Source organism: Primulina tabacum, chromosome 9 (assembly GCF_025594145.1).
Source record: "Primulina tabacum isolate GXHZ01 chromosome 9, ASM2559414v2, whole genome shotgun sequence".
NCBI lineage: Eukaryota > Viridiplantae > Streptophyta > Magnoliopsida > Lamiales > Gesneriaceae > Primulina > Primulina tabacum.
Genome location: NC_134558.1, coordinates 7,055,131 through 7,070,270, shown reverse-complemented (window position 1 = coordinate 7,070,270; position 15,140 = coordinate 7,055,131). Strand labels below are relative to the sequence as shown.

Below are 15,140 nucleotides of genomic sequence, written 5' to 3'. Positions count from 1 at the left end.
AAAATATTTATAATAGACCAAAATTATAAGCACTATTACATTAATTACATAAGAAAACTGTTTCATCATATATTTAGGGACAATTATTAGTGGAATTAAGGCATTTAAGCAATAATTATTAGCATTCAAATATAAATATTGACTCACTAATTTTAATTCAATTGTTCCACCAATGAACAAAATAAATATCCTCAATAAAACCGATCACCCTTCGACAAGAAACCTACGAAATTGCATAAACCAAATCCGATTCAAAGAAATTCACGGAACTGAATTAACATTTGTAGGGGACAGTCAAATCCCATAATCCATCACAATTTTTGAGTGTATATAAATGGGGCCAATTAAGAATATCTATGAAATGGGAGGACTATATTGTTAATTATGATTTTAAATTATGTATGCGGGGCAATTCCAAGTGAACGTTTACCCTGTGTGTGTGTGTGTGTGTGTATATACGTGTGTGTGTGTGTATACGTGTGTGTGTGTGTATAATTGCATTTTTATTATTGTACACAGCACAGCCTTTGAAGCAAGAACTGTGTGTGTGGTGGTGTGTGTTTCTTTTGGGGTGGTGGGGTTTTTCTTTTGTCAGCAACGAGAAAAATCCATTCTTTTTTTCTCCTTTCACTCTTACTCTCACTCACCCACTCGTCGCTCGATTTCCCGCTTATTCTTGAATTTTCATGGGCTAGTGCTTGAGCCCTTTTGTTCCTTTCTCTTTCGGGAGGGAAACAAAGGGTTTCTCATGTGCGGTGGACGGCCGGGGGACGGGATAAGGCGATAGATACGCATAAGAAGGGATGGGGGAGGGTTGTGAGAATTTTGAAAAAGAGTGTAATGGAGAAGAGGATAAAGTGATGGATACTCCAGAGAGGAGCAAGAGCAGCCAGATCGCAGCATCCGTATGCAAGTTTGAGGTTTGATTTTTTGTGGGCTCTGTTTTTTTTTTTTTTTTTTTTTTGGGTTATCGATGTTTAATCGATGCTGGATTTATGTTGTTTGGCTGGTGCATAAGTTTTTGTAAATCTGTTTTGGGTGATTTCCTTTGACAGATATGTTTCGGCTTTTTGCTTAACTGATCTTGCATTTGTGGAATTTTTTTTCTTAATAATGGAAAAGAGGTGCGCTTTTATTTTAGAATTTTTGGACCAATCGATGTTAAATTTATGGCTCCTGGTCTTCTGAAGAAAATAAATATTTATTGATTAAAGTTGTAGGATTTTTTATTTCGGTTTTGACCCCAATTTTCCTTGATCTGTTCTTTGATTACTCGGGAAAAAAGTTGGAGTTGTGTGGTTTTTTGATTTATTCCCCTCTTTTGGGACTCCTGGTCATGCTAATTTTTCATCGGTTTTCTTATGCATCACTACTGAAAGATTTGGCGAATAGTTTGTTTAGTTTGTGGGAATCCCTTTCCTCGAGTACCTTTAATTTTTAGGGAATCATTTTTCACGTGGGCTGTGTCAAGACTGAAAAATTCTAATCTGCCTTTGGGAGTAAATTATGAAATTGGATGGTAACCTCAATTCTGTTATGCATGTCCTTGTAATCTATATTTGGGTTCAATCTTATGCTTGGTGAAGCGGAAATGCTTAATGGGTCAGAATTTAGTAGTTTGTAATGCTTGCTTTCTTCAAAGTTCTGTTCTCATGCTTCATGAGGTTTTTCTTACTGGTATTTGACTTAATGGCTTATATTTCCACTCGATGTATTTGTTGAACTGGTTACTGGTATAGCTATATACTTCCCGTTCAATGAAGATAATTTTGAAAGTGCATTGTTTTTTAGAGTTGGAGGCTAGAAAAATGAACCAATGGCTTCCACGTTATTTTCTCTTGCCACCTTTAATTTTTTATTTTTAGAGCTGTTAATTTGTTTAGACGATGGGGGTTCATCCTTAAATGATGGTTTTTTGTTATTGATTTTATCTGGTACTTTGCTTTTTCACTATGATAAGTTTTTCCTCTTTGGATACAGGAGTCTCCTGTCTTTAATTTCTTGAACAACCTTTCCCCAATCAAGCCAGTTAAATCCATACATATTACACAGACAATCAATCCTCTTAGTTTTGCTACTCTTCCATCTGTTTTCACTTCACCTCATGTTAGTTCTCTCAGGGGATCAAGATTTATGCGAAGGTAATTCTTCAAATTAATTCCAGTTTTAGGTCCATTTATCAGGCTCTGTCTTGTATCACGAGTACATTTGCTTAAATTGATTCTTCTCTTTTCAGGCACCAGTTTTCAGATCCATCAAAACCTGAGTTTTCTTCCGATAATGCGAACACAGTTGATTTGAGTAAGGTAAATAAGGATGGTAACGATAAATTCGATGAAGAGGAAAAACTGGAACCAGAGGAATCTCATTGTGTGGTGGGCCTGGTGGCTAGTCAGCCATCTTATGAATGCTCAAACAAGAATACGGAAAAATTTGATTATGATCCAAATAGTCATAACTCCACTGTAAAACCAAGCCGTGGCCTTGAATCCACTTCTTCAGTGCTTGTTTATGAAAGTGAAGTGAATCTCGAGGAAGCAGGCCGAACTGATGAAAACAAAGAAGGCCTATCATGCGATTGGGAGAGTTTAATAGCTGATGATTCCGATCTGCTAATTTTTGAATCGCCGAATGACACAGAGAACAAGAAATTGTTTGGTACTGAGATGAGTTTCTACGCTACTATTAGAAATGACAAGCAGAATATGCAATCTCTTGTTGCAATGTACTCTGGTGAACAAATTGGAGAGGGATGTCAACCAGAAAATTTGTCTTTTAATCCCGGAGGAGGTACTGAGATGATGGAAAATTCTGAAAAACATGACATGACTGCCAGCTCTTTAATGAATGATCCCATGGAAGAGATGGATTATGAGGTAAGAATGACATTCCTAGCATATTTGGTTGGCATTCGACACCATAAAGGAAATTTGTAAAATTAGGAACAGAAATAAAAGCCTTTTGTTTCAGACTAAGGGTCTGAATCCATAAGTCTGAAGAGTCATGAGCATAAAATTCTCCTAGGCTACCATATTGTTGTTATGGAAGTTATGTAATGTATGAAAGAGTTGAACAATGGGAATATCTATGTTAACTTCTTCTGGAAATTTAATATTTTTCTATGTTTTGTAGAATTTCTCTGGTTTGTATCGAGGTATGAGAAGACGCTGTCTAGTTTTTGAGATGGCTGGAGCCCACAGACAGCGTTTTGAAGATATTTCGGCTCCCGAATCTTCAGTGGTGTTGCAATCTGGTTCTGATACTTCCACCAACAACCGGCAACGAGTTCCAACAAATACAATAGATGAGTCTCCACGGTGTGTTGTACCTACCCTTGGCTTGCATTTAAATGCTCTAGGAACAACACCCAAGGATTACAAACTTGTCAATCTCGAATCTTCAGCTTCTGGAAGATTATTAATCGGACCGAGCCCATCAGTTGATTTTCATCCTCCAACTACTGGTCAAGAATCGTTAAACAATTTGGATGTTACCTCGTTGGGAGGAGATATTGATACCATTGAAGATTTTGCTCCGCTCACAGAAGATTCTTGCCAGGCCTCTGTATATGTGGCTGATGAGGAGATCACTCAGAGTAGTCCAAAGAAGAAGAGGTACATTTTCTTGTTCGCAGCATCTACTTTTCATAATCTATATCTGTCTGCAAGTTAAAGTTTTAATTGGATTGGCAGGCGTAGGTTGGAACAAGCCGGGGAAGTTGAATCCTGCAAGCGATGCAACTGCAAGAAATCAAAATGCTTAAAACTGTAAGTTTTTTTTATCCTTTATACCCCTTTCCTATTGCTATTGGTCGTTTCCCTGAACTCCGTGCTGGATTACTTTTCATTGTGTGGTTAGGCCTATTTAATCCTGATAAACTCCTAATTCAAATTTTGAATGCAGCTACTGTGAATGTTTTGCTGCTGGTGTCTACTGTGTGGAGCCATGTGCATGTATAGATTGCTTCAACAAGCCTGTCCACGAAGGCACTGTCCTTGCAACCCGAAAACAGATTGAATCAAGAAACCCTCTTGCTTTTGCGCCTAAAGTGATCAGGGGCTCAGATTCTCTGACCGAAACTGTGGTTAGAAGATGAAAATTCAGCATATGCTTTTGATCTTTTGGTGAATTTATGATTTGTATAATTTTTGTGTTGCTTCTTGCAGGATGACTTGAGCAACACTCCTGCTTCAGCTCGTCATAAACGAGGATGCAACTGCAAAAAATCCGGTTGCCTGAAGAAATATTGTGAATGCTATCAGGTTTCTTTTTTCTATTTTATGAATCTATATGGTTTTCTTTAGTGTGTCAGCTGAAGGGAGACTTTTTGTTTCTTCAAAGGGCGGTGTTGGATGCTCGATCAACTGCAGATGTGAAGGGTGTAAGAACGTGTTTGGTAGAAAGGATGGTAAGTGTACTCTTGAATTTTTAGTATACTTCTCAGTTTATATGAAAGAGGTTCAAAATTTTTGGAAGAGTTGCATTTGGAGGAGCATTTTAAAATTTTCATTGCAATCTTGAATCTTAGGATCCGTTATAATAGACACGGAAGCCGAATATGAAGAAGATGAAACGGATACAACTGAGAAGAGCGTGCGAGAAAAAGCAGCAGTCCATATTGACTCGGAGCAAAACATGGATTCTGATCCTCCAGAAACACCGTTACTGGCTGGAAGGTACAAATAATCAACAAACATTTTCACATGTTATCCAGAATCCATGCTTTTTAATGAATGACAAATATCCTTATATTTTCAACAATGGTTTAAGGATACACTTAAATCGTTTAGATGCATGGTATATGAGACATAAACATGAATTCTTGATTTTGCAGGAAACCGGTTGAACATCTGTTCTCAAACAAAAAACCACCAAGATCTTCATTTCCATGTATCGGTTCCTCTTCCCGTTCTTCCGCAAACCAAGTGTTCAAAAAACCGAGCTTTCAACCTGCACCTAAACTCGATAGACATTTCGAAACTATCAAAGAAGACGAAATCCCCGAATTTCTCCAAGAAGGGTCTCCAATAAGTGGCATTAAGTTGTCATCTCCCAACAGTAAACGAGTTTCGCCCCCACACAATGTAGGTATGTCCACAGGATTAAGAAGCAGTCGAAAGTTGATACTTCAATCAATTCCATCTTTTCCGTCTCTCACTCATAACCAATGAGTAAAGTTATCGGATCCTCTGCCTGAGGCTTCAGAAATGGTTCAAGTTCGGTTTATCGCCTCTTGTAGTTTTGTAAGTTAAGCTTGTGTTAGTTTTGATGCTATTTTAAGACACTTTACTTTCTTGTACGATATAATGTTACCATCTGTTTCAAATAAAACAACCTGTTTTATTACCTCTGATGTCTTCATTTCTATTTTAACATGGTCATTAAATAACTGTAGTTACATCAAGTTAAATTTATTCATGTAGTGTAAAATCAATGAATTATCCAAACTCACAATCGAGTACCATTTCATGCATTTTATCAGGTACAATAGTCATAATCATGAAAATGAAGGTACCTAACAATGAATTAAGTAGGCCATATGTCATCTCAAAGAGAGCAAAAGAAACGTGAACCACTGCTATTATTACTATAATTCATTAGTTGTATTATTAAGTACACAAGAATTTTTGTAATATTGGCAAAATTCAAAATTCTTGGTCTCAGTATTAATATTTCCCTACCAGCCAACATCAACTACAGAAAAAAAATGCCCCACACTGCACATGGGGTTGCCTATTTGTACATATACATTTCAAAGTTAGAGCCGCTTGCGGGCTCTATGGGCTATATCCTTTCCATTTTGCCACTTAATTTCAAGAAACTACGACAACTTTTCGTGCAAGTTTAGGACTTGGGTCAGAATATTGCGCAAATGGGTAAGTCTATGTTACACTTAAAGTAACAATCTTCCTGTGTTTTAATATAACATGTTCAATTAATCACCAAGTCAACAAGACTATCAATTGAATATTTTATATTAAAATAAAGGTGGAGTATTTTAATTATGGACAATTTTTCTACTAAAATATAAGTTTTCTTGTTTTGAGTACCAATCCTTCCTTTGTCTGAAGGGGAACATGGATGTCCATAGCTGGCAAATATATACTAAGAAACAAAACCACAATTTGGAACTTTTTTCATCAATATCTTTTATTATTTGAAGGTCCCATTGTTTTACTTTCCTTACCTAAATAACTTTTATTGATTTTGTTCTTCTGAAAAGTGGTTGGGGATGGACTTTACATTTTAATGTCTTTTGTTTATTCATATTATTGCTCAGAATCAATTGGTAAAATATAATTATGTGTTTTATTTTATTTTGTCAATATTTTATAGTGACCTTTCAATTCGTTCAATATTTGCACATATCATTTCTCAGACCGACAGTCATATAGTTGACTGAAATGAGTAATGGTACAATTTTCCCCTGTTGGTAATGATGCAACTCAAATATTTTAAATTGTACAGCAGTTTAGACGTCGCGTTCAATTTCTTTTCTAACAAGCACAATCAATTATTGCACCCTGACAATTCACCTCCTAATAATTGCAGCGATTACATTCAAATACGTAATTGTCTTTGATACAAAATACTTATAAATTTTCAAAAAAGTTATTTTATGATATATGAGTTAATGTTATTGAACAATTTTAAAAAATAAAGCCACTCAATTATTTAGAACTTTCAATATATATATCTATGAAATATAAAAGTTGGATAAATGGAAGATCCGGGAGAGTCGAGATTGAAAGTGTGGATACGATATTTGTGTTGGTGAATTCCAGCTAGAGTGGTACAAGCTGGTGGAGACCACTTAGGCAAATAATAATAATAATAATAATAATAATAATTTGTCTTTCTCCAAAAAAATAAAATAAATAAAATAAAAAAGTAGGTCTCTTGTTAGATGGTCTCACGAATCTTTATCTGTGAGACCGATCAACCCTACCGATATTCACAATAAAAAGTAATATTCTTAACATAAAAAGTAATATTTTTTTATGGATGACCAAAATAAGATATCCATCTCACAAAATACAATCCGTGAGACCGTCTCATACAAGTTTTTGCCAAAATAAAAAAATATATAATTGTCATGAAATGTCTGTTCTTGGTTGGAAATTTGAAACAAAGGTAAAATTAAATATTTTTCTTATGTCAATTCATGGTTGTTTTGTGAAAGTAACACACAACGGTTACATATTTTTCTTTATCCATCGCTAGAATCAACATTATTTTTAGTCGGATCAATTTTTATGATCATGATTGCATAATCCTTACGTCAATTTATGGAGGATTTTAACGATGTATTATATATTATAGATAAATTTTGTTTAACAAATCATTTATAAATTCATGTTGATACGACTACATAATTACAAACTCACATCACAAAATCGAACCGATGCTGATACGACGTAGTTCCTAATGAAACTCATCATAAGAACATCTAAATTCAAAACAAATAAAATGGGATCCGTCGATACCTTTTTCTCAATAAATTCAGATGTTCATATAATATCTTGTATAAAATTAATCAAAGTAACACTCTCGATTCAGCATAGACCAAATCGCATCATGACTATCTTTCTAACTTGGCACAAGTAAATAACTAAATAGATAGATATATTTTAATTTTATACAATTATGAGAATATGATGTTTTGAAGAAATAATTATTTTAATATTTTTGTCTAGCACCACTTCATAAAAAAAAAAATCAAATTGATATTTTAGATGATACAATGCAAAAAGATAAGAAATAATAGATAATGATTTCTTTTATGAACAGCAAACATCATTTTCACCCTAAGAATTTGAGATGATAATAATTCTTGGATTTTTTTTCTTTTGTTTTGTTTTGTTTTGTTTTGTTTGTGTGGCACAAATATAAGATTGGAAACCCATGTTGTGTAATTTCCTTGTAAGAATCCTCATATACGATCTAATATAGAAACAAAGGTTTTTCACTTATATAGTTTTTAGTAAATATGAAATTTAAATATATAAAATCATAAAATAAGCTGTTTTTATTGATCGTTTTTCCAGCATGGGCAATTATTACGTCAAATATCCGAAAAAATATTTAATAATCAAAATTACAATTTGAGGTAATATTGCAATGATTAGAGTTTTGAAGACGATTAATTTATCTCACAATTTAATAGGTTTCCCTTACTATTCAAGCATGATATAAATTAGGAAAATGTTGAAGTGGAATGTTTACTTAAAGAATGGTAATGCTCTATGAACTTTAAAGTTGTGGGGGAAATAAAATAATTGTCTTCGTATACAAACTCAAGTTAGAATGAATAGTAGCATTTATTTTAAGGCAAAAAACTTGTATGAGACGGTCTCACAGGTCGTATTTTTTGAGACAGGTCTCTTATTTGGGTCATCCATGAAAAAATATTAATTTTTATTGTGAATATCGGTAGGGTTGACCCGTCTCACAGATAAAGATTCGTTAGACCGTCTCACAGGAACTTACTCTTATTTTAAAGTGTTTATTCGTTCCAAATAATCCGAATTTCTAAGTGATCCATAATGAATAATTTTTTTTAACAACGAGAGATCTTAAGATTTAAATATCTCATGTTCATAAAACACATCATTTAAAAAAAATATCTTGATGGGCATACAAATTAATCACAGATTTTGAAAAAAAAATCAAGATAACATTACGAATATGTCCGAGCAGATCATTACATTCGTTCACAAAAAAGCGAGACGTGTATTAATTTTTTCAGGATACTAATATGCACGGCTATACACACATGTCACATAAATGTATACGTATGTTTGTATACGACTAGAGATGTCAATGGGGCGGGTATGGGGCGGGTTTGGCTGAAAAATTGGACCCGAGACCCACCCCATACACGCGGGTCCATTGTGGGTCTGGGTAAAACCCGGACCCATTGACATCCCTATATACGACCGGCCGAGTCCTTAAATACCATTTGATTGTTCAAATATGTAATGCTTATATTGTTAGAGTAGATGCCCTGCAGGCCAACGGTTGGCTAGGGAATTTATTGACTCAAGTGAAATAAACAATCTTTATTTTAATATAATTTAACTTTTTATGGTCTTGTTATACTTTATCTGTATACCCATGCAAACAACATAGATAAAGTCCTTGATTATGCTTTAATACAAATGAATCGTAATTCGATGTTGAAACTCATTTGTAAACACTGCATATTCTAAATTCGTTCCTAGTCGATTCAGCCGCCTAAAACAGGGATAAAGGCCGCTTGAGCTCGAGACTAGCATCTGTGATGTTGTGTACTGCATTTCTTGGTAAGGGCATAGAGATGTCCAAACATGCAGATGAGTAGTCATATGATGATTATACCGAACAACCCTCCCTCGGACTTTCCAAGTGGTTATCATTCATCGAGAGGATAAGTCCGTGGTTATGATTGTACACCATTAGTCCTTACGACCCGGGACAACACTGAGGCTCTATATGCTAGGGCTGTGCTTTGACTCGTTTACCGGCTCCAGGAGAGTCATCAGGTGGCGAGATTGGGTACAGTTGCGACACATATAGGAGCCAGTGCATTGTAGTCGGGGATTCACCGCTCACCTACGGGTGTGGATATCCTATGTGATCTGATGTAATAATAGTACATGAAATCTCTGGCCAGAGTATGAGATGTACGTTAGAGAAAGAGTTCTCAAACAGTACACGCGATGCCACTATTATAGTTATCACATAGTTATCGAATTAATATGCAACCCTCGATGAACCAATGGCTGCAGATTCGATCGGGATATATGAGATGAAGGGACCATACTGTACGTTAATCATAATCGACTGGTTCTTGCAGGCACTATCAGTGATACCTAGGGGATCATGGGGCGATGCTACTAGACGCTCTTACCATGATCCGATGGGTGCAATCAGAAACGAGTTCTGACATTCTTGATCAAGGTGTTGATGAAAAGAATGGGGCTAACTAGGGTAAGCCCGAATAAAGGATTATGTCCTGAATCACAAAGAGTTGAGAACCCACGGCTAGCTGTATCCCTGAACCATTGAGGGTCACACAAGTACTGGATTGTTTGTTCCCGTTGAGAGAATAAATTCAAGAAGTTGAATTTCTTCTTCAATTTATTTTATATAGTAAATTCAAGGAGTTGAATTTATGATAATTAAATTTTGAGAGAATAAATTTAAGGAGTTGAATTTATAAAATTTGATAATTTAATTTATTAAACTCAAAAGTTGGGTTTATTAAATATTACATTTTGGAGGTGATAAAATTCAAGGAGTTGAATTTATAATTTAAATATTAAATTCAAATGTTGAATTTATAATGTATTTAATTTATTAAAGCTCAAAGGTTGAGTTTATTAAATATTAAATTAAATATAATGGGAAGTATGTTTAATGGGCTTGTAGGAGTACAAGTCCAACATACTAAATAATTAAAGTTTAATGTACTTTGATTAATTAATTAAACTAGTTGGACTAGTCCAATTAATTAATCAAGCTCATTAATGTTAATTAAATGAGTCCAATTATTATATTATGGTAATTAGGCCATAGATGTTTTATTTAAATGAGAGACCTAAAAACCTAGCCTCCATAATATATGCATCGAAATTCACCATGGGAGGGGATGCAATTTTGGAATCTTTAATTGACTTAATTAAGTAATTAATTAAGTAAATAAAAGATTAGAAAATATAAAAGAATTTTGATTCTTAATTGAAAAGATCTCATCCGAAAGTTAAGGGGCAACAGAGATCATTATTTGGGATCCTCCCAATTTTATGGTGCTCTCTCGAAATTTCTTTCTTTGTGACAAGAAGAAACTTTTGGCTCTTTGAATGAATTTTCGGTTCTTCCAAAAGAATTAAAAAGTTGCTCTCGAAATTTCTTTCATTTTGCAAGAAAAAATTCGGCTTATTGTATCGAGTCGATTTCTTCTGTGTGTTCATCTCTACGCAAAAGTTCTTCTAAATTTCTAGTGCAATTTAGAAGAGGAACAAATATTTCAGTCGTGGACCAGATTAGGAGATCGAAGAATGTTCGTAGGGATTTACAACAAGAGCTACGTCCGCTAATACCGGAGTAGTTGGAGTCAAGTGATTTATTCACCAAAGGTATAAATTTTCTAACGCCCTATGAATATTTATGAAAAAATCATACGAGCGTTCAAACATATTTTGATTGTCAAAATAAATAAAAATTTTAAAACGTCCGCTGCGTTTGAGCGTGTAGAAAACCGAGATCCAACATATATGTTAGAGGAATCGAGCGAATTAATCATCAATAGTTAATTTATTTTCCAATTACTTGATATAGAATGGACATGTTAATCATCCACATGGTAGGTGGACCACGAACAATAAATTTCATAGAAATCATATCGGGTCTCCCATGTGCTCAAACATATATATATATATATATACATATATATATATACATATATATATATATACATATATATATATATATATATATATATATATATTTCAAAGTTTGCTTGACATATGTTAATAATCAATTCCAAACACAATTCTAATATATTTTGATCACAAAGACAATTGAAACAATAATAGAAGCCATAACATGATTTTTTTTTTTTGCCTTAAAAAAAGAATGAAAGCTGGCTAACTTTAATAATTAGTCGTATATGAAAATCCTAATCTCCGATCCTTTTGTAGTGAAAGCCAATTTTTTTTATCTAATCATGTCACCACAACCTTTTAAACTATTCCTTGAGGTATGATTATTTATGTTTGTGTGCATATATACTGTTGGAATACTTTTTCTTGTACCCAAGATGCAACACAAGTTTAAAAATTTTGTTTTGACGTTCAAAACGTTTTTGGGTTTCGTATGATTTAAATAAATATTCATAGGATGTTTAGTTCAATTTATCTTTGCATATATAATGTCGGTTCCAGCTATTCCTTTTTTAAATGGATATAACTTTTTTTTTGTGAATCCCTACGAACGGATCTCCTCTTTTCTTCGATCATCTAATCAAGTCCACGATCAGAGACTGTATTTCTCGTATAGACTGCACTAAAGATCTAAACGAAATTTGTTTTAAGATTGGATTGTCGAAATTTCAAAAATCCGGCGGTGTTGCGGCGACGCGGTGAAAGAGTGTGTTGGGAAATTACACCGAAGCGATGCCGACCACGATGATAATAGTACCCAAAAATGCGGAATAAAATAATCAACAAGAACACAAAGATTTACGTGGTTCACCCAATATAGACTACGTCCACGGAGCACTGCAACTTTTATAACTGGAAAAAATATTACAACAAGTGTATACACCAATACACTCAATATTTCTCACTCTCAAACCCCGAGTATACCGAGAAAATAATTTCTTTAACTCACACAAGAGAATTCCCTCACTCAAGAAAAAAATACACTTTTTTTTCTATGCACTCTTTTTTTATCAAAGCTGAAAAACTTTTGATTTTGGGATACAATAAATGAAGGAATTGAGCTCTATTTATAACTAATTCTCTCGTTTAGTTTTCAGATTCTTTCGATGTGGGATAACATGTTTCTTTATTATTATATTTAATTTGGGCCCCACCTCATTAAAAATCTGACATAACAATTCTCCCACTTGAAGACTTGATTTCAATCATGTCTTCACACCATCAGTGCAGCAGCTCATACCTCCTTCGTTAGTCCAGGAGACCAACTAAAGTCAAACATAACTTCAGTTTTTCAATGATAACAGCCTTTGTGAGCATATCAGCTGGATTCTTGCTTCCAGGAATCTTCTCAAGCTTCAAGACTCCATTCACCCGATCTATAAGGATCCCTATTCCAAGGATTTGTTTTGCAGTACCCAAATCCTTCAAAGAAAATTCATTTGATAACTCTTTCTCAAGTTTATCAATCTCCTCCAGACAAGCTCCTGCTATCAACATATCATCTATATATATCAGTAGTATGATATAATAACCATCAAGCTTCACGTAACAATAGTGATCAGCCTTATACCTCAGAAAACCATCATTATTCATTACACCATCAAACTTCTTATACCACTGTCTTCGAGCTTGTTTGAGACCATACAAGCTCTTCTGAAGTTTGCACACCATTTTCTCTTTCCCTCGTACTTCAAATCCCTGTGATTGATTCATTTCTTCATCTAGCTTACCATGAAGAAACGTCGTCTTTACATCTAACTGTTCCAGATGTAAATCTTCTTTTACCATCAATCCAAGTACAGTCCTGATAGTAGTTAACTTTACCACCAGAGAGAAAATATCAGTGTAATCAATGACTTCCTTTTCACCTTTTTCAACAAGTATTTCTTTGTACCGCTTGCTACCGTCATGTTCTAACCGGTACTCCCACTTGCTATGTAAAATCTTTTTACCTTCAGAAAGTTCTGACAACTCCCATATGTGATTGGATGACGGTGAATCCATCACATCTTCCATGGCTAACTCCCACTGTTTAAAGATCTCATAAACATCCGATTTATTTTTCACAAAATAAACCCAAAATTTCCTGCTCGAATCGTCAATAGTAGTGCCATAATATCATGAGTGATCTCCAAGGGATGTCACATGAGATGGTCCACATACATCAGTATGTACCAGCTCTAAATCCACCAATTTCGGTTTTCTAACCTCTTTTGAAAAGCTCACCTTTTTCCGCTTTCCAAAAATACAGCTTCACACAGCTTATGTTCAACGATCTTTAATTCCGGTAGCTTTCCGTTTGAAACAAGCATTTTCATTCCCTTCTCACTCGTATCCCCAAGCCTACTTTGCCATAGACTTGAATTAGCTCTAGCATCCACAGCCGCTAATTTATTTATCAAACTGGAAGTCATATAAAGTGTTCCAGTTTTCTTTCCTCGAGCAACAATCATGGCTCCCTTTTTCACTTTCCAGAAACCATTACCAAAGGTCACCTTATGACCTTCGTTGTCAAGCTATCCCACTGAAATCAGATTGTGTGTCAACTTTGGTACATGTCTTACTTTGTTGATTTTCTAGACATATCCATTTGTCATCTTCATCCGGATATCACCCATACCAATTATTTCCAAAGGTTTTCCATCAGCCAGGAAAACTTTTCCGTAATCTCCCGCAATGTAATTATCGAATACATCACGATTACCAGTGGTATGAAACGAAGCTCCCGAGTCCATAACCCAAGAATCAATCAGGCTTTCCATGGATAGTAATAGAGCATCATGTACCTCCTTAGTAACAACATTAGCGTCTTTCTTTATTGATTTGCAATTCTTTTTCAAGTGACCAGTCTCACCACAGCTCCAGCACTTCATATTCTTTTCAAATGTGTTATTGTCTTTTCCATTTCTTGACTTGGACCTACCATGCCATTGGTTAAAACTCTTTTCGCCACTCCTGCCCCTTCCTCTATTCTCGATATTTAGAGCAGAATTTGATGATGTTCCTTCACCAGAATCCATCTTGCGAACTTCCTCGGCAAGAATTTGATCTCTGACATCATTGAATTGTAGCTTTCTTTTTCCAACAGAGTTGCTAACCGCTGCCCGCATTGGTTCCCAATTGTCTGGTAAAGATACCAAGAATAAGTGCCCGAATCTCATCATCAAATTTAATTTCAACCGATGTTAGCTGTGAGACAATCGTGTTGAATTCATTGATGTGTTTAGCCACCGATGCATCTTCTCTCATCTTCAAGTTAAATAACTTTTTCATGAGATGAACTTTATTATTTGCCGATGGCTTTTCATACATGTCCGACAAAATGGACATCATCTCCTCCGTTGTTTTTGCCTCCGCCACGTTATGTGCCACGTTCTTCGTTAGGGTCAATCGTATTACACCTAACACTTGTCGATCAAGAATCTTCCAGTCATCATCCTCCATCTTTTCCGATTTCATTCCAGATAGAGGTTGATGCAACTTCTTGCTATACAAATAATCAATAATCTGTATTCGCCAGAACGTAAAATCTGTATCGTCGAACTTGTTGATTCCCGGTCCCGATCCATCATCTCCGGCCATCACTTCTTTAGCCTTAGAAAAAAATCTAAAAAATCTTTTCTGATGTGGAAGATCAGACAAAGCTGCAACCACAGAGCATACTCAGAATTCTTAAGAATTTTTACAACAAGGCTCTGATACCAGTTGTTGGGA

At 34.9% G+C, this 15,140-nt stretch overlaps 1 protein-coding gene across 2 annotated transcripts; it reads left to right on the top strand.

Annotated features, from left to right (window-relative positions):
* Positions 1-506: 506 nt before the first annotated feature.
* On the top strand, positions 507-5,346 carry LOC142504557 (protein tesmin/TSO1-like CXC 2). Of its 2 annotated transcripts, none has more exons than XM_075617411.1 (10): positions 507-920; positions 1,981-2,141; positions 2,237-2,876; positions 3,133-3,614; positions 3,693-3,767; positions 3,904-4,084; positions 4,167-4,262; positions 4,342-4,408; positions 4,529-4,676; positions 4,835-5,346. In XM_075617411.1, exons 1-10 carry the CDS (start codon positions 804-806, stop codon positions 5,169-5,171), a joined length of 2,304 nt encoding a protein of 767 aa, XP_075473526.1. In that variant the 5' UTR covers positions 507-803; the 3' UTR covers positions 5,172-5,346. The 2 variants fall into 2 exon arrangements, with proteins under 2 accessions (XP_075473526.1, XP_075473527.1); XM_075617412.1 differs by lacking the exon at positions 507-920 and adding an exon at positions 1,561-1,677.
* The last annotated feature ends 9,794 nt before the right edge of the window (positions 5,347-15,140 follow it).

Coding starts and splice junctions, on each gene's coding strand:
- LOC142504557 (XM_075617411.1), top strand. CDS start 804: ATGGGGGAGGGTTGTGAGAATTTTGAAAAAGAGTGTAATGGAGAAGAG. Junction 2,142..2,236: donor GGATCAAGATTTATGCGAAG/GTAATTCTTCAA, acceptor TTCTCTTTTCAG/GCACCAGTTTTCAGATCCAT. Junction 2,877..3,132: donor TGGAAGAGATGGATTATGAG/GTAAGAATGACA, acceptor TATGTTTTGTAG/AATTTCTCTGGTTTGTATCG.